The sequence below is a fragment of the Eutrigla gurnardus genome (assembly GCF_963514095.1).
Source record: "Eutrigla gurnardus genome assembly, chromosome: 4".
Taxonomy (NCBI): Eukaryota; Metazoa; Chordata; class Actinopteri; order Perciformes; family Triglidae; genus Eutrigla; species Eutrigla gurnardus.
In genome coordinates, this window is record NC_139918.1 from 16,720,367 (window position 1) to 16,739,788 (window position 19,422).

General features: G+C 43.0%; 2 protein-coding genes across 3 annotated transcripts; both read right to left on the reverse strand.

Moving 5' to 3' along the window:
- Positions 1-306: 306 nt before the first annotated feature.
- Positions 307-10,602, reverse strand: gjc2 (gap junction protein gamma 2). 2 transcript variants are annotated; one of them, XM_084006819.1, is made up of 2 exons: positions 10,428-10,602; positions 307-2,700 (listed from the first exon to the last, which is right to left on the reverse strand). In XM_084006819.1, the coding sequence occupies exon 2, from the start codon at positions 2,669-2,671 to the stop codon at positions 1,421-1,423; it is 1,251 nt and encodes a 416-aa protein (XP_083862945.1). In that variant the 5' UTR covers positions 2,672-2,700; positions 10,428-10,602; the 3' UTR covers positions 307-1,420. The 2 variants fall into 2 exon arrangements, with proteins under 2 accessions (XP_083862945.1, XP_083862944.1); XM_084006818.1 differs by lacking the exon at positions 10,428-10,602 and adding an exon at positions 4,574-4,727.
- Positions 10,603-16,629: 6,027 nt separating this feature from the next.
- Positions 16,630-19,220, reverse strand: LOC311011871 (5-beta-cholestane-3-alpha,7-alpha-diol 12-alpha-hydroxylase-like). Its single transcript, XM_084007055.1, has one exon. The coding sequence runs from the start codon at positions 19,169-19,171 to the stop codon at positions 17,639-17,641; it is 1,533 nt and encodes a 510-aa protein (XP_083863181.1). The 5' UTR covers positions 19,172-19,220; the 3' UTR covers positions 16,630-17,638.
- Between the last annotated feature and the right edge of the window lie 202 nt (positions 19,221-19,422).

A 19,422-nucleotide genomic window follows, 5' to 3' on the forward strand; every position in this document is an offset into this window, starting at 1 on the left:
CATTAAGATTCCATACATATGCCTGTCAGGAACAGAAGAAGAAAGAAGAGGTTTGTACAAATGAAACATTTACAATTTGACATACACTGTATTTTTTGGGAGTAGGCTTTGATTGGATTTTTCTTGTTACACCTGAGACTTTCTTGCTATAACAACATGCTTGTTGTAACAATAAAACTGTAATGCAAGCTGCTAATATCGAATCAGAATTCAATAAAGAAAATAATCTTGTTGCAGGTACAAAGACACACTATTAGTGTGATTAAGCATAGAGGCAGATGTGTGTTACAAAGCAAGAAATCACAGGTTTCAAATAAGTTTATTTCTGCATGAATAAAATATGAGAACAGTCTTTAAAAGATTGAGGCACTTTGATATGACAACAGTGAAGGCAGGATTAAATATTACTCAGCAAAAAGAATTTTAGAAACATACATTAACTGAAACGGTTATCTTCAAGACCTAACATGCCTAAACATAGATGTAGAGCTAATTGAATAGCTAAGGATGGGGTTTCTACTGTAGCCTATGTGTATATGTTCCCAGTTGTAAAACATGCATCATCTGCCTCACTTTGCAGAAAATCGGCCTTTTAGTTTCGACAATAATCTGACTTTCTATCCACTTACCTCTTCACCTTCAAACGTGACACTGCAAGGCTTTGGCAAATATTGGATAAAGGCTTTGCAGGCAATGACTGAATATCATTGCACTGAACCGATGTCCACCAGAAGAGCCTGCAGTGACACAGCCCTGTTATTATTATCTTTTATCAAAAGATTTCACATTTAGTCCGCGACACACATCCATACTGCATCCAAAATCACTTCCCAAAATATTCAAACATGCATCATTCCAACAATAATCACCATTCTCCGGAGCCATTTGTGCATTTGTTCAGCATTCTTCACTGTGCATTTCCAATTTGGATTGAGGGTACAATCGCACACATACATTAGTGAGATTAATCCAGTTCAAGCAGCAGTCAAGGGTAGCTCATTGAAATAGTTTGAAGCAGTCTGTTTATGCTTTGACATTTTAGCTGGAATTAGAGATGTTTAACTAAGTAAGCAGATGGGAACCACGTCCAGAAGCTATGGCACGCACAAAACACAGTAACAAAGAAGATTTGTGGTGCTGGATTTGATCATATCTTCATGTGTTTTTCTTTGAATTTCCCCCAAAACTGCGTACTCCTTCAGCGGGTGATTGGAATTCTCATTTGTTATTGTCTAAAGTTGCATCTCTCTCTCTCTCTCTCTCTCTCTCTCTCTCTCTCTCTCTCTCTCTCTCTCTCTCTCTCTCTCTCTCTCTCACACACACACACACACACACATACACGTAAAATCCTCCAGCTGTGTCACAGTGTAGTCCTGGAGTCCTAAAATTTTTTACTGTTAATTTATTAAATCAGACTCCTCTAGATCCAGACGGAGGTCTTTCCATTTTTCACAATGGTTGCAGTCTTTTCGGTGGCTGACTTGGGCCTTGCTCCTTGTTTCTCCTGGACTGTATTGACTCGGTTTTGCTCTGCCATGGTGCCCCCAGATATGGGACTACTGGTTCTGGAGGTCTGCTGGGGGTTTTTGGTCTGATATGTCTGAAAGGCCATATCGAGCTGTTCCTGGGCGACCCGCAGGTGCCGGTGTAGGCTCGCCAAGTCAGAAGGGATGTTCTCATCTGGGCTGGTGCACTGCTGCTCCTGGGCCACGTTGGCCATGTTCTGCTCGTGGGTGATGAGGCTGTTGGGGATCCTGCTGGGTTTGTCGGTCTTCATCACTAGGTTGTACCCCGGAGGAGAGGCCGGGATGTTTCGAGAGAACGGGTAGCCGTAGGACGTCCGTCGGCCCCGGTTCCTCTTCATGCGGAGCGTGTCCCGAAACGTGCCGATCCCCAAGTGAAGCATCTCACACACGTTGAGCACGAGACAAAGGCAGCTTACCACATACATGATGAGGAGGAAGATTGTTTTCTCTGTGGGCCTGGAGATAAAACAGTCCACTCTGTGTGGACAGGGGATCCTGTTGCACACATATGAAGGACTAACTCGAAAACCATAGAGGAGATATTGTCCCGCAAGGAAAGCAATTTCAAAAATGGCTCGCGACATGAGCTGCAGAACGTAGATTCTCATCAGGCCTTCTTGCATGATTCTTCGGCGGCCATCGTGTTTCGGCGGGTCTTTGCCCGTGCCGCTCGCTGGCGCGGGCTTGGCCTCCCGCACCTCCAGCGCATCCTCATAAATCATGGGCTCAGCATCGTCGTCTTCATCCTCCTCCAAGACATCTTCCAGATGGTGGCTCTCTCTCCATCTGGAGTGAGGAGGAGGCTTTTTGCGGAGGCGCTTCCTGCGGTCCTCCTCTGTGGTCCGGGCGATCTTGTGGATGGCATAACCCATGTACATGATGGAAGGCGTGGAGATCATGATGATCTGGAAGACCCAGAAGCGGACGTGCGAGAGAGGGGCGAAGGCATCGTAGCACACGTTGTCGCAGCCCGGCTGCTTGGTGTTGCAGGTGAACTTGGTCTGCTCGTCCGAGTAGATGGACTCGCCTCCGACCGCCGTGAGCACGATGCGGAAGATGATCAGCACGGTCAACCACACTTTCCCCACAAAGGTTGAGTGGTTGTGGATCTCTTCCAGGAGACGAGTGAGGAAGCTCCAGCTCATGTTGCTCTCACAGCCTTTTCAACTAGAATCTGTAGAGAGAATAAATCATTGATTTAGTGGGGATTTGGTTTGAGTTTGAGAAAGCTATAAGTTGCAGATGTAAAGATGTTCAATTAATTATCACAGAAGACTAAAATAAAAATATAAAAGCAAATAATCACATTCGAGATGATGGAATGAGATTCTTGACATTTAAAAAAAAGATAATCTCAAAATATCTATCTATAATCTAGTCATTTGTCACTGAAATTGATTCATCATCACTTCAGCTATAATCCAGTGTGGATGAACATGAAAATGTGAAAATGTGGACTTTGCAAATGTGTCAAACATCAACCGTAGTCATCTGCTTCTTCTGAAGACATTCATTTTTAACTGATCGCCCAACCAAACACAAGACAATGGCTCATGTTGATTCATGTCAGTGACGGGTGATGTCATCTAAACACGCATCACACAGTATTTCTTATATCCCCTTCTAACAGATTTAACTAGTTTATATGAAATGACAAAGGAAGGATTAAGACAAAAAGGAAAAAACACTTCAACAGCCAAGGACAACCGCACCTAGCAACAACCATTCTGTTTACACCATTGACCAAAGAATACGCTGAAATCTACAATAAGGTGACAGGCTGAAACCGACAGAGCTCTGAATATAGGAAAGTGTGCTCCGCTCAGAGAGCCACTTCAGAAACATACTGTTTCAGCCAACTCTGAATAGCAGCTGACACGAAAGCTCACAGTGTCATACTCTGACTCTGCGAGGTGAACGAGGAGACAGCGTAGCGCTTCTGTCGCTTCATTCATGGGGGCCCGATAGCCGCGCAGTTCGTGTTGATATCATGACTGCGACACTGTGCTCCCTGGCGTGGGATGTGCCATCTCCCCAACCATCTGAGTGAACAGGAGAGGCTTGTTGCTCTGCCACGAGGCCTCCCCTTGCAGATCCAGCACTGCTGACGCTGGGGAGGGGGGGTGGGGGGGTACGGCCACATGGAGACAGATGGCACCAATGGTGGGCGACTGATATCTGCCCCGGGATGGCATGACAGGAGGGCCGCTGTAACGAGGGTTTACAAGTTTGAAAGAATCTGTTGTGTACAGCGTCAACATCATACCGTCACATCGAAGTGTGTTTTTTTTTACAGCTTGTCATGTTAATTATTTGTCCGTCTTCAATTTGCAGTGCTGTTACCATTTGGACCAGGTCTACCCTAAAAGGAGATTCTACTCTAAATGGGACTGGCGTGTTTAGTAAATATTAGATTTTTAATGATGATAACTCAGGAATGTAAATGCAAGAAAAAAATTCATGAACCCAAACATGGGTTCATGAATTTCAAATGAATGCCCCTCTGTTGAAATATTATACAAAGCACACTCATTTGTCATTTATAGTATTTTAAAAATAGGGACAGACATACTTTTTAGGATTCAAATGTTTCAGAAATACATCTTATAGATTTAAGCTAGAGAGGTAGTGTTGTTACTGAAAATTAAAAAAAAAAAATCATGATATTTAAATTCACAAAAATATAGCCACTTAAAAAAAATAAAAGTGTAATACATTTTAAGAAATTAGATAGTTAAGAACATGTTTAAGAGCCGGTATTTCGCCATAAATGCAGATGCATGTTCAATATAATTGATATTATTAATCATGCATCGTATTATGTTGTGTGAACAGCTTTTTGAACACTGGTTCAATTGCTTTCTCTTTATAGCAGAATATTCATATTTGAAAGACTGGTGCAATGGCATGATCTTTCAGCAGAGTGAATTCAGACACGGGATTTCACGGACAGTCCACACGTTCACTGTAGCAAAATGTGCATTAACAATGAGAAACTAATGAACAGTTTCTTGATGGGAAAGTCAATAACTGAAACAATAACCCACCTGGAAAAGTTGCACATGCATTCCCCATCGTGAATCGTCTCCTGTGCCCTCTCTAGATATCCCCCGCACAGCCTGATCCATGGAATACCACCATCCTACTGTCCTGGCCTTTTTTCCTCTTATTGATCACTTCCAGAATAGCAAAAATCCCCAAACAAAAAAAACAAAACAATGACGGAATATATCAGACTAGAATTTGTATTTATTCCGTTTTTCCACTCAGTGAAGAGGTGAAGTCTATCCACTGTGAATGCCTCACATTCTGGATTATTTCTGGTTTCTATTACACCAGCCTCCTGCCCAAGAAGGAAGTATAAAAAATAAAGAGGCAGGAAAAAATCCTCCTCTGGCAAGTGACCCTCATCCAAGGGTTCAGACTAGAGGATATCTCGCTGCGGATTGAAATGAACACCCAGCGGAGGGAGCGTGTTAATCCGGACACAGTCGACCTCCCCCCAACGCTCATGTGCAACATTTGTAACACAGATGATGAAGGTCTCTCCGTCTCTCTCTTCTTTGTCGCTTCCTCCCTCCCTCCCTCTCTCTCTCTCTCTCTCTCTCTCTCTCTCTCTCTCTCTCTCTCTCTCTCTCTGTCTTTACATCTTCATCTATCTCTGTATCTCTGTTCTTGCAGGTCTACATGCCCTCCAACCATTTAAAGAGCAACAGCCGTTGTGCCCTCTAACCAAAGGGTCATGTATGGAGTCACATATTTTAACAAATGCAAAAGGTGATCTAAAACATCCACACTTCCCCCCCCCCCCCTCTCTCTCTCTCTCCCTCCCTTAACTCACACATCAACCTGAATCTCTATATTTGTCAGTTTACAGTCGGTGTCTGTCATTAGAAAACAACTCCGAGGGGACAGAGACAGGGAGTTTGAGGACAGAAGTGTCATCCAGACACAAGCCACCTTGCCTGAGTGCAGATCCGCTAGAATGTAACCAGCAGGTACACTCAGTCATATCCAGTGTCATAATATTTAGGTGCTCCGTCCAGGCAGTTGGCCAGATAACGGAGCAGTGGACAGGTCGCACTGTGCGCTCCTGCTCCGCGTCTTCTACGACTTCATGTTTATACTTTCAAGCTTTCACCCCGGCCTGCGGTGGGCAGTAGCACGCCACACGTTCTTACTTTCGGCATGGGATTTTTTTTTCACATGATGGGAAGAAGCTGCTGTATGTGGATAGAAATCTCTCTCTCTCTCTCTCTCTCTCTCTCTCTCTCTCTCTCTCTCTCTCTCTCTCTCTCTCTCTCTCTCTCTCTCACACACACACACACTTCATAAAAAAATGTAAAGTCGGAAATAACAGGACAAAGTACAGACAAGGAGGTGATTCATGCAAGATTAGAATTCCCTCCTGTCTTTATTGTGTGTGCCAGGCCTAGCTGTTAAGTTAGGGAAGGGATCTAAAGTCAACTACCTTTAAGAGAGGACAGATAAACGAGTTAGTGTCTGGCTTGCATTAATGAAATGGGTCTGGTCACTGTCACTGTGACCATATTATTATAATGTTACTTTCACAAGGCCCTCAATAACCCTTAATTATGACCCGTATAGCCATAAAGCCAAGAATAACGTTCAACATCAGAAAGGCTGCCATCAATCAGATCACACGTTCAACTCGGAAGGAAAAATGTTTGACTTCCTGTGTCTAAATATACTGCGAGGATCTAAGACTGTAAGGAGCAGAGTCAACTGCAGCGAGACGTGTCAAGAATGCAATATAGAACAAGCGAGAAGCCTTTTGCTTTTAAAACTCATTCTGTTTGAATAGTCTGCGGCCGAAAGAAAGCTCCGAGAGCCGGCCATCTGGGCCTGTAGGACCCACCTTCCCGAGGCCTCGCCTTCGGGGTCCCCCTCTCCGTCTGACTGAGGAGATGTGGTGCAACGAGCACCCCTGGTGCAGCGCCGAAGAAGAGAAGAGAGGGGATGCTGCTGGAATGACTGGAGCATTTGGGCTTTGGACATGTGCTATCCCTAAGGGACAGATAAGCACGTGTTTTTAAGTTGCAGCGCATTCCTCTCCATCCAAAATCTTCCCATCTTCCAAGAGACGCAGATGGTCCATAAGAGGGTCGCTGAGTGAACATTCAACAAAAAGTCAACAACAGTTTGTCCCTCAACAGTTTGTTGCAAGTAGAACTTGGAGGGATTTACAATTAACACTCACTGATATTAATATACATTATTCATCTTATAAAATGTGTTCATATTTACATCCCTGTACTTTATACAGTTTGATCAAAGTTAGATTTGATGGTACATTTATGGTAGACTTTTTATTTCAAGTATGTTTAACTCTCTTTTCATATTTATTACGATCAGCCAGTATCTTTAATGTTAGTTGTTGAGAAATTGTTCATACTTGTAATAATTTCAGAACATGGATTATCATTAATAAATGACCCAACACTGGGCAGTTTGAAATAGCATTCATGAAATACTATTATTTTTTTTTTTAATAATTTGTTTTGAAATGGCATTAAACGTTTGAATTGCACACGGTTACTTGAATCAAAAAAACAAAATGCACAAATACATACAGTCAAAGCAATGACAGTCTGGTTTTGAATGTGTCGTCCCTTTGTCCTCTGACAATTCAGGCTATTGTAGCTTTGGGAAACTGTAGTTCATGTTGACAAATATTGATTGGACTGCCTAGAGCCAGGGAAATATTCCAGTATTCCCCTGTAAGACATTGTTTGACATTGCTCTTGTCACAAGGTCTGGCATCATGTGACAGCCAAATGAGAATGTTTAATATTCATGAGGTTACGGTTATATTAAGCATTAAATGTAAAATAGAGCAGATCTCTTTTTTCCCCCCAGTTGTGGCATCATCTGTGCAACATGTAAACACCTTAAAAAATTTAACATGGTGACAATTAAACACAAAAACAAAACTTAATTGATTAAAAATAATCAGCAAAATTGCTGCATGGAATCCTTTCATAAGGTTATTTAAATGTGAATAGAATGGTTTTGTCGTTCCCAGACAGTTTCACCTTTAAGAGGGCAGTGGGAGCTGTGAGGCTTCGCAGCGTAGCCGAGTGTTGAAGTGATGCAACATGGAGGAGTGAACATCTCGACAACTCTCCTTGGCCGCCGCCAATGTCATCAAGAGTTTTATCCACATGTATTTACTGAATAAAGTTGATGCGAGCAGACTGGGGGCTGTGGAGGTCTGTGTTTATGTAACAGATCAAGCTCCAACCATGTGACTTGGATGCCCCCCCCCCTACCCCCCCTCAGAGAAAAGAGTGACACAAGACACCAGAGCAAAAACATGCAACTTGGTGCTTGGTCTCCTCCTCTCTCCCATCTCTCCTGCTACCATCATTAAGCTGCTCTTACCAGGCTGTGTGTAGGGGGGGGGGGGGGGGGGGGGGGGCTATCCCATAGGCAGCCTGAGAGTGGTGGCAGTCCCATCTCATTTGTTCATTTTTCTCCCAGTTTCTCAGCCGAGCCTATCCTACCCCCGGGGTGAGTGCGTCCCGTGCCAGTTTTACTAAGGCTGGACTCCACTGAAGCGACTGAGATGAAAAGCCTTGAGGTGGATGCCGACAACTTTCCTCAGCCGGGGCTCTGCGTCTCCCACATGAGCGAAGTGACTTGTATTGAAAATGAGCCACAAGGCTACTGTACAATTAGACAAACAAACAACTTATTCTGTTAATATTCTCAAACATGTGAAGGAAATCGAAAGGAGTGTCAAGTACGCCGTCATTTCCACCAAAATGTGGAACTTGACAGGCGACGCCCTCGTCTTTTTTTCCAAAGAATGCATGTCAAACAACGTGGAGAAGATGTCTCATTCCTGCTCATATCAGTAAGTAACAAAGCATTGCATCAGTGCCGCCTCTTCCTTAGACATCATTAACAGCATTATTTTACAGAACAGTTGCAAGCAGTGGAAAACTGCACGAAGGCACAGTAAATGATTGACTGTGGGCTTCGTCATTGTGGGGAAACATCAGGGCTGTTTACCTCGCTTGCACCCTATCACCAAAAAGCCCAGTTGAAAGAAAGTGATTAAAGCCAATATCTGGATGAAAATTATTCTTGTGATAATAACATTTGAGAATAAAATATTGCATTGATACACATCTTGCTTATAATGGTAAATCATGAGCTAATTAATTCAGATTTGCTTGTCAAATTTCTTTTTTTTTTTTTAAATGAGAAAAAAGGAAGAGACATGATGATAATGTGAATTGTTGTTCATAACCAGAGTTGTATCTTTGACAGGGCACAATATATTCAAGTGAATCTACAAAACAATATTCATGCTGAAGATGCATGTATTTCTTAATAGATTTATTCCCTGTTATTCATTTTTTAAGTCATGCTGATGAAGTTTTCCATTAAGGCAGTGAGATTCAACACATCTCTACCCACCCAAATAAACAAAATAACAGTGCTGTGCTTGCAGAGCTGCAGGGTGTTAATCTTTGACATTATCTTGTCTTAACAGGCCATGTCATGGGCTGATCTGGGGCAAGCCCAAAGGAGCAGCAGACCTAGTAAGGGTCATTTGGACTACCAGAGATATGTTTACTGCAACTCCATCCTCGCAGATGCCTTAGTGCCGTTCATCCTTCTCCAACTCAGTGAACTCCTGCAGCGTAGCCGCCAGGAGATCACTGAAAACAGCAACACACACTCTCTCCTGTGTACATGGACGCAGCTGAAGCTCAGATGTATACTGTATAGTGTACTAGGAAGCATGTGACGGTTAAGGCTTGGCTATTAACCAGTGATAACAAAAGGCAATCTGCAGAGCAAAAGGCTCTGTGACAGATTGGGCAACATATTCATCTTATCTGTGCAGAGAACATTTTTCTGTATTCACTCAATAGAAGAAAAAAAACACACCTGCTATTGAACACATATAAATGCTTTGAAGTCCTCATTAGGATGTCATTTATCTACCTTTCTAAATGTTTCTCAGTGAAGGTTTTCCTCCACTAGATGGCGATCACGTATTCAGCTAAAACAGACTACAGGAGGACATTCACAAATATTGTGTTTGACTGAGTTACTACACACGTCAATGACCAGCCTATACTGTTTGACTAGCCGCGGAGATAACATTTCTGATATTGGGAGCAATGGCCCAGTTTGGTGAAAAACAAACCTTTGGTTCCTCACGACATGAAGTCTTTACAGACTTTTAGGTTGAGTTACAGTATTTTAAGGCATTTGATGCATCTAATTCTGATATATTGGGAATGTAAAAATATCAACAGTTCACATGGAGGCTATGTCAAAACAGGAAGTGTTGTTATGGGCTCATTGTTTCAGCTGTTGGCGACTGCTTTCCTGTTAAACATGCTTCTGTATCACTGGAATAGATTTTTTTTTTTTTTAATTTTTAATAAAAAAAGCCCTCAAACTCACTGAACTGTGTACTTTTTTGATCTGGGTTCCTTTATTTCATCGCCTTCATTGAGCAGTAATTTTCATCCATTTGTAACCATTTTATCCTTTTTTAACCTTGTAATTGTGCAATCTGTGTCGCAATTGTGTAACTTTAAAATAAATAAACAGTTAGAGCCTCATTTGCTCAGATTTTCTCAGTCCATTTTCTTTTTGTAACATAAAGTGAGCTGAATTATCAAGCTGGATTTTCAAAGATATAATACAGAACACAAACACCATGTGACACAATCTAAGACAACTAAAATTCAGCATGGCGTTCTTTCACCACCTTCTATTAAGATTGAATAGAAAATGCTTGAAGCGTGTAACAAGCAAATCTACTTATTTTCTGCCACAAGACAACAACTGCTAAGAGCATCATAATCCATAGCACCACAGTGACAAAAGAGTAATGACGGCTGTGCCTACCTGTCCATGCGGCTAAAGCAGAAGCGTATTCTATTCTCTACGGTGGGTCATCCTGGGCGGGCATCCAGAGGCATCGTTTCACTGCTCAGGCTCAGAAGCAGGATGAGAGAGACAATGGGTCATTTTGCTTCAAAACCCCTCACCACCAAGTACAGGCAGGACACTCAGGAGACCAGCATCCTGCCAAAGGCTCCATTGTTCCCCGGCCCGTCCGCCTCCATTGCCATGGCCACTGACTGTTTATTTATATAATTCAGGATGATTCCTACCACAACCCCATTCATTCACCCAGAAATAAACAGTGTAGTTTTGCTCAGGCCCCCCGAATCCTCGTTATTCTGATACGTGTGTGTGTGTGTGTGTGTGTCTGCAAACCGTGAGAAGTTATCACATTATTATTATTTAGTCAACCTTGTTGCATTTCTGGGTGTTCTACATGTATTATTTCCACTTAAACCCTTTTTCTGATGTGTGTGATGAAAAAGATTTGATTGTGTTTTCTTCGACATTTTCAAAGGTTTCTTTTAAGGTGGAGGAAGCTTGTGGAAGGCTTTTCCTCTTCTGATTGCAGAGGGCTGTTTTTTTTTTTATCAAGTGATGGAAATATGGTTTGTCACCACATTTCTTGACGTGCCTTGGCATGCCAAAACATCACAAACACAAAAGATTTCTGTTTTGTTGCATTGTGCTGTCCTCTCGTCCGTCTGTACTGCTTTTCAAGTTTGACATGTAGTTAAAGTAAAGGTGTGTTCACACCAGATGTGAATCATAATTCACTTTGTGTCTGGCGTGAACTTAACAGCTTGCACTGTGTGATGGTTGCTACAGTAGAAATAAAACGGAAATAATATAAAAGCAACACAAGAGGTGAAACATCATTTTGTGGCCTAAACCTAAGTTCCAGTGACGATTTCCATTTATTTTTGAAGGCATGTAACAAGCGCACTTACATATTCTTGTTCAAATATGTAAGTTTATTGTTTGTGCGGTGGTTAGCACTGTGGCCTCGCAGCACGAGGGGCGATTAGAAATTAGTATGGGTTGTCCAGGATGGATGGATGTTTATTTACAGAATCTTTCATCATAGAACATTTTCATTTTACATATGTTTTAAATTGGACTGTCGTAATACTTTATACTATGTTTTCTTACCTAGCAGGTCTCCCTAGACCATGGTGGAACCTGATCCGGACTGCACTGATGCTGCGGTCTTGTTTGACTAGTATTTTTAAGGCGGCTGACTATTGATTAAAATTGTCATCTCTACTGTCTCTAAGTGGAGTCTGGCTATGCCTTCTGGTCCAGCAGAGTCCACTGAGGTCCTGACCGATGCAGACTGCTCACTGGCCTGAAGCTGGGAACATCACATTGTAGCTCCACCTGCCCACTGCTCAACTACTCCTGCTTTTTGGTCTACGGCGACATGGTTGGGATGGATCCATCTCGGCATGGCTGCGCCTGCCACCATGAACTACTAATGTTGATACCATTGCTTCTGTTAGTACCACCACTACTGTTAATGCTACTACTACTATACTACTACCAACACCAAATGCAGTTGGAACCCAATGGCCTGGGCTGCATGACATTTCTGCCTAAAAGCCTATTGAGGCAGTTTTTTCTCGCCACTGTGTGGTTTGACCAGTGTTTGGAGGTAGATGGGTGCTGTTCCATTGGTGGCCTAGAGGGGCAGTGCCATCATCTTGAATTGGATGTGGGTTGCAACAGGGAGCCAGTGGAGGTCAAAGAGGAGGGGGGTCACATGGGAGAATTTGGGTATTTGGGTTGTACTTGACCCTCTAAATTTACGCTTTTACCTCTGCCATATTTATTGAACAATTTGTATATTTTAATTGTTTATTTACTAATTATTTTACTGTATGTTTCATTATTGATATTTTATGAATTCACCTACAATGATTTTGTTATAGTGGCCTACACAGGCCTTTTGTCTTGTTGATATGAAAAAGAGGGCTGCCCTCATTGTATTGAGTATGAAAATAAAAGTTGAGTGGGTAGATTGAAGACAAGGGGCCCTAGTTTCGTAGACCAGGCGCAGTCAGCTTTCAGCGCACCTGCGCCGCGCCGACGGGGTGTGTCCGCCTGGACTTTGCAAGTTTCGTGCACCGCGCAGGCTCGCGCAGGCACACCTCCCGTCTCGCCCACCGGCGCAAGTGGGAAAGAGGGAGGAGAAGAAGGCGTGAGTGGGAGACGAGGAGGAGACGAGGCGTGGACTGGGATTAATACAGCCGATTCAGATCTTCACCAATCAAATGAGCTCCTCTCCTCTCCTTTAATGCGTTAGGGGAGGTTCAGTGTAAGATCCGTCACTTGACAACCCGATGACAGAAGCAGCGCCGCCGCTCCCACAACGCTCATCACGCGCTGTGCGCGCGTATCATAATAATAAAAATGCCCATATTATAAAAAACAGGAGAGAGAGAGGGAGATGTTTTGGTCCGAGAGGCTGAGTTTCCGTTACGCGTGCCATCCGCCTTTGATCTGACATCAGATGTGACGGGACAATCTATATAGATATAAATTCACGTGTTGATTCAATTAGTTGCATTAAATAGTGTTTGTTGTGATTATTTATTGCATTTAAATGTGCCTGGAACTGTGGAAACCTGCCTGTGAGGTCTCGGTGACGTGTACGCACTGCGCGCCGGTCCGCCAAACTTCCGATCCGCCAGCTGTGATTCGCATTGAATCAATGGACTTTATTTACGCCTTGCGCCTTGCGCCGAAAGTAGACCAGGTCGGAGCTGGCGAGCTTTCAGCGCAGTCTCGGCGAGGCTTTTTGCCACGAAACTTCCGCTACGCCAAGCTGAATCTGTGACGCCTCCCCCTGCTGCGCCGCCACACCCATCTTGGCGCAGGCGATCCACCAAACTGCCAAACTGACGGTGCGCAAGGCTGCGCGGGTCGAAACTTGCACTGCGCCGGCTGCGCCACCCTGCGCCGCCCTGCGCTGGTCTACGAAACTAGGGCCCAAGGCATGCAGCAGCATTCTGGATACACTGCAATGGTTTGGTCGCCGAGGCCGGGAGTCCAGCCAGGAGAGGGTTGCATTAGTTACTTACTTTGTTGTGATAATGTTATAATAATTAACTTGTATTCAAAGGAACAACAAAGACTTTGTACCATAAAAACAAGTGAGGAGTTTAACAATTATCACAGGACTAATCAGCTGATATTGAGCTGACACATTATATGCTGAATTCAGCATTCAGCAAACATTTTCCTTTAAACGTATCTGTAATAATACTAAATAATCATGTTCTAATTTTACAGGAATTATTTTTTTCAATCAATTATTTTAAGGCTCTAAATTTAAGTGTGTGGCTCCAAAACTAAATTACAAATAATATACTCTTAAAAAACGTATGTAGTTTAAAACATTATATGATGAAAAAGACGGGTTCAATGTTTAATACTGATATTCATACTTCTCACATGATGAATCCTGATGACTTTGATGACTCCTGACTTTTCTTCTATTGGCACATCACATTTACCTCAACTTTCCATCATCATGTCCAGACGATGTTATTGTTTGAATACTTCCGTTTATGACCAGATGCAAAATGAATGACCTTCCCATCAGCCTCAGCTGCACTTCATATTAAGTGCTAATATTAGTGCTTAGTTAACATACTCAACTAAGAACGTGAAACATGGTAAGCATCATCCCATTGCGACATATTGGAACTTCGGGCCCCTTACGTCTGTGCTTGTAACATATAACAGCAAACTACAAACAGCTGTGCGTCTGTAGTTGCTGCCAATGGAAACCAGCATTTCCGCAGCTGGTGTAGGTGGAGCCAGAGGGGCCCACAGCTTAGAGGGTGATCTCAACCTCTTCTCACACATCAGCTGAATAGCGGCCAGCAACTGCACCATGTCAGGGAACCATGATGCACATGTGCACAAATGGATGAGAATAAGTCCTAAAAGTTACGAAAGTATACACTTCTTGTGCGTTTTAGCTGTTAAAGTCTATAAATACTAATATCTTAAACCACGCCTATTCCTGACTGGTTAGAACTTTGGAATTAATAATCATTAGAACTCATTTTTTTAATTATTATTATCAACTCCACCAGGAGGGTCTGCTGCAGCAAACTATTATTATAAGTATTGTGGGTGGCCAGTTATGGCTGCAAGCTCAAGGCCTTTTAAAGTGTCACTGTTTGCCCTGCTGACACCTCCACATAGGCACGTTTCTTTATCGTCATGCTCACGCTGCTTTGAGAGTCGTTACTGGACTTAACTGAGTTGTTCACAACCCAAAGCATGATCTTTTGTTTTGTTGCCTTCGCACTATATGGGCGTCTGCAGGTGTACTGTTGCTGTAAATTCGTAGGAAAACAGGCAAAAAATAGCGAAATAACGTATTAGATTATAATGCAAACCATCGTATGAGGGTACGTTGCAAATGCTCATCCAGGCCACACCCATCGTGGCTGCTTCCAACAAGTAATAAATAAAGATAAGCGAGACCTCTACACACACATGCAGCTATCTTATCAGCACTGCACCATTTGGGCTCTGATCATGGCTGACGGCATATCAGTAAAGCCACATGAGTAACTGTGTGTCACATAGATGTAATGGCATTTCTTAAAAAAGAAAAAGAAATAAAAAGAGCACACAAATAAATAAAACCTAGAGATGTATTATTTTGGAAGTGAGCTGGAAACCAGTGATTTTGTTTCTATTGAGTGTGAATGAAGTGTGTTTTACACGCACACACACACACACACACACACACACACACACACACACACACACACACACGCACACACACGCACACACACCCAAACACTGCGGCTTCAGAAAAGAGCTGGACTGAACATGCCACGCATATTTTACTGGTGCTGTGAAGTGAGCTGGAAACCAGTGATTTTGTTTCTATTGAGTGTGAATGAAGTGTGTTTTACACGCACGCACACACACACACACACACACACACACACACACACACACACACACACACACACGCGCACACACACACACACACACACACACACACACACACACACACACACACACACACACACACACACATGCGCACACACCCAAACACTGCGGCATCAGAAAAGAGCTGGACTGAACATGCCACACATATTTTACTGGTGCCACACCAATAAATGATCTTGTGGCATGTCTTGCCATCACATCATGATTGATGTGTTTCGACATCATCCTTTGTGCACAAAAAGACAAATGACAAGTGTGTTTACTGAATGGTGCCTCTAATATTTTGCCCCACTATTATTGCAAATGAGCCAATCCCACATGACTGGTAGGAGGGATTACTGGAAGTCCTTTTTACTGCATGCAGGTTTATCGCAGGTATTCAGTGTTCCTAATCTCTCATGTTTGATCTCTGAGTCTAACAGTGGAGCTGCTAAATATAGGGGTCGACAAAGCATGCCATCAGCTTGTTTTTCTTGAGATTCCTTCATGGTTTATCAGACGACATAAAAGCACACATGGCACGCATTAGTGCCAGATGTGTTCATGGCTTTGTTTCTGTGTGTTTGAGCATTCAGGCCCAATTCAAACCAGCTGTTTAAGATCTTCTTTCTCCAAAGTCTCTTTCACTCTTTTTTCTGTTTATGTGGGTTGTGATGGCAATATTTTTAGTTTTTATTTATTTTGACCAATAGAGGAACACATCTTTTCCTGATATGACAGGAATGTTAAGCAAAATGTTATTTAAATGTGAATGTGAGAACATGGTCTCAGCAGATGTATCTTTCTTACTTAAAGTTTAAATGTACAGGAGGTAATCTTGTGTCAAAGGCTTGTGGTCACAACTTTCTCTCCATATGCAGACTTTCGCAGAAGATTTGTGATACATCAAAGACAAATCTGGGAGTAATCTGGGAGAAAATGCATTTCTTAGAACTTACTTTTCAGGAGAACAGGCTGCTGTAAAAAAAACACAAAACGCAATCGAGTGCAACCCCCTCTTAGAGTTCTATACATTCTCAGTAAAATGATGCATTTCCTGGGAAGTAGTGAGCCACCAAATTGTGCAAATATCCCATGTCTTGTCAGTGTTCCTCTTTCCACTTTGTTTTCTTGTAATTGAGAAAGTACATTGTGAAACAATGATGTCATAAATGAACCCCAAATAGATTGTACTAGATTAATCCAGTCAAGGAAGATTCATTTTAGTTCTACTCCAGTCTCATTTGGTGAAATAAAGGCTTTATTGCAGGTTTAAAAAAGCAATCTAAAAACAGACGAGCATTATCGTGTCAACAAGCTGGACCTAAAACCCAAACATGACCTATAGTGAAACCAGTCCAGCGACAATCCATTCACGCACATCCTCAAAACAGAGATTGCTGTCTTCCATTAAAAGGTTGAGCAGGTGATTCTATTCAGAAACACTTTCTGTTATAGTACTTGAAATCCTCGTAACATACTAATAGCAATGAATACATTAAATGCTCTTACATAAAACAATTTTAAAAAATGGCATCTGTGGCCGTGGCAGGACTGTGAAAACCCCGTCCAATCAAAAAAAGAAAATATTTGGACAGCCTGTCTGTCTGTCTGTCAATGCTTACATCCTGATGTGTTCAAAGTCAAAGTCTCTCTGGTTGTTTCGAAATGACCTACTCTGCCTTGAAGGTCTCACAATCATTACCTTTTTTCAACCAAGGTAACATATACTTCTTAAACATCACCAAAGTCAATATTTAATTAAATAATGTTCATCTTTGACTGTACTCAATTTGTTTTGGCTACGTTTGAATATGTCTAACTAGACATTGACACATTACAGTGTTTCGTTGGAAAACAGCTGTGCATTGAAACATAATGTTCTCTTGAGCAACGATGTTTGTCGCCAAAGGATTACTGAATTATTGTGGACTGGGTTGAGGTGCTCTCTGAGTCATAAATTCATAATTAGCGGTAGTAAATATATGCATTGCTACAACATTATAGATAAATAGTAGTGCATTTGTACACTTGGAGGGAATCAACTGTAGTTCTTACTTACAGTATGTATGATCAGTTTATGTCCCAAAAAAAATCAAAGCCACATCCACAATATTCCTATCACATAATTGATATTAAATAAAAATAACACTTCATCATGGGACCTAGTGTTTTCTAAATATTTGTCTAATAGAAGCTGACAGATATGATCAAAATCAGAAAACCCTTTATGGGAAAAATAGATTGGTTTAACATCTGAGTCTGTATCGAAACTGAACGTCTCTGTCGGGTTGCATCGTTCCGAAGCCATATCTCCTGAAGTCAATTTCGGGTATCTTCTCATCCGGATTCTTCAGCTCAAACTCAAAATAAACCAGCATGAGGAAAATAAACTGTTTCAGCTCATTGGTGGCAAAGAAACGCCCCGGGCACATGGAGACGCCGGAACCCCAGGGCATGGTGTAGTACTTCACCTTCTTCCCCGCTTTGTAAAAATCAGTTTTCTTGCTGCCGTCCGGTTGGAGAAAGCGGTCGTATTTGAATGAATGCGGATCCGGGTGGATCTCTGGGTCGATATGAACAATGTAAGGAAAGACCGCTAGTCTGTCACCCTTGCGAATTAAGTACTCACGCCCATCGGCCATCTTCAAGTTCATATCCTGGAGCACTGCTCTGGTGAGGAGGGGGGCAGCGGTGAGTCGGAGGGTCTCTTCTACAGCACTGTCCAGAACCGGCGTTTTCATCAGCATTTCACGCGTCAGGTTGATTAACGGGCCACCACGTCGGACTTCCTGCCCAAATTCCTTTAGAACCTTATCAACCTCTTCCTTCACTGCTGTCATGGCGTCTGGATGCTTCATGAGGAAGAGCAACAGCCAGAATGCAGAAGGGCCCGTGTTGCCCTGGGAGGCCCAAAGAAGCACAAACATGTACCTGTTGATCATTGACTCCTCCACACCGCTCTCCTCTTTGGCCTGCTGGATGTCCCACACCCATCGGCTGATGTTGTCTTTGGTCTTCATCTTCTGCACCGACAGGCTGTCCCAGAAGAATCCCAGGAGCCGGTCCGCTTGCATCCTTTCCCTCGGCGGCAGGACCCCATAAGCCAGGTTGGGAAAGAGTTGGTCATATTTGCGAAACTTGTAAAATAAGGCTTCTGATTCGGCTCTGTCCGTGTCTTTGGCTTTCTCCTCGCTCCCTTCTGGCTTGTGTGGCTCGTTGCCATACAGCGACAAGTAGCCGGCCCTAAAGACAATGTTGTAGCTGTACATGAACAGTCCGTCGTCTATCCAGTTTCTTTGGTCTGGAGCCGAGCTGATGTCGTGCAGCATGAGGTTCTGCAAATTGGCCATCATGGCTTGTGTCATTACCTCCAGGCCGTCCCCCTTGAGGTGCTTGTTGCTGGAAACCTGCAGAATGTGGTGTCCATTCTCTCCAGCTGAATAGCCAAACACCCTGCGGACCAAATGGGCAGCAAACTTGTTGAAGTCCAGTTTCTCTCGACTCTCCTTGACCATTGACCCAAACGACAGAGGGTCCTGGAGGAACGTGACGTAAAAGCCCCCTAGCTGTATTGTGAACACATCGCCATGCTTTTGCTTCATCCTCTCCAGGAACTTCAGCGTGTTCCTGCGGAACTCTAAGACATGACCCAGCCAAGGGATGAGTCCCCTATCTAAAGGGGGTTCTCCTGGTCGCCGCTGTCGGAAAACCCCGAGGAGGTAAAGCCCTCCAATCAGAGCGGCAAGAAGGCCAAGAAGGATCGGCAGCAGCAGTCCCATAACTGATTTCTCTGAGAGCCACACAGGAGTTTGGAGTTAAGGTCCACATCCTGCATGTACTTAAACAGACTGTTGCTCCTCCCTGAGCATGTGAGATCAAATTCAGCATTCCAGGAACTGCCAAGTCAATGCCGTCCCATTTAAAGAGGAAACGGAGAAATGGAAAGAGAAAGAGAAGAGGAAACATGAAACAACTATTTTACTATTGAAAATTCGAGGTATTATTTAATTAATTATTACATAATATCTTT

Bases quoted from the DNA above. Each gene is read 5' to 3' on its own strand.
- gjc2 (XM_084006819.1), bottom strand. From the start codon at position 2,671: ATGAGCTGGAGCTTCCTCACTCGTCTCCTGGAAGAGATCCACAACCAC.
- LOC311011871 (XM_084007055.1), bottom strand. From the start codon at position 19,171: ATGGGACTGCTGCTGCCGATCCTTCTTGGCCTTCTTGCCGCTCTGATT.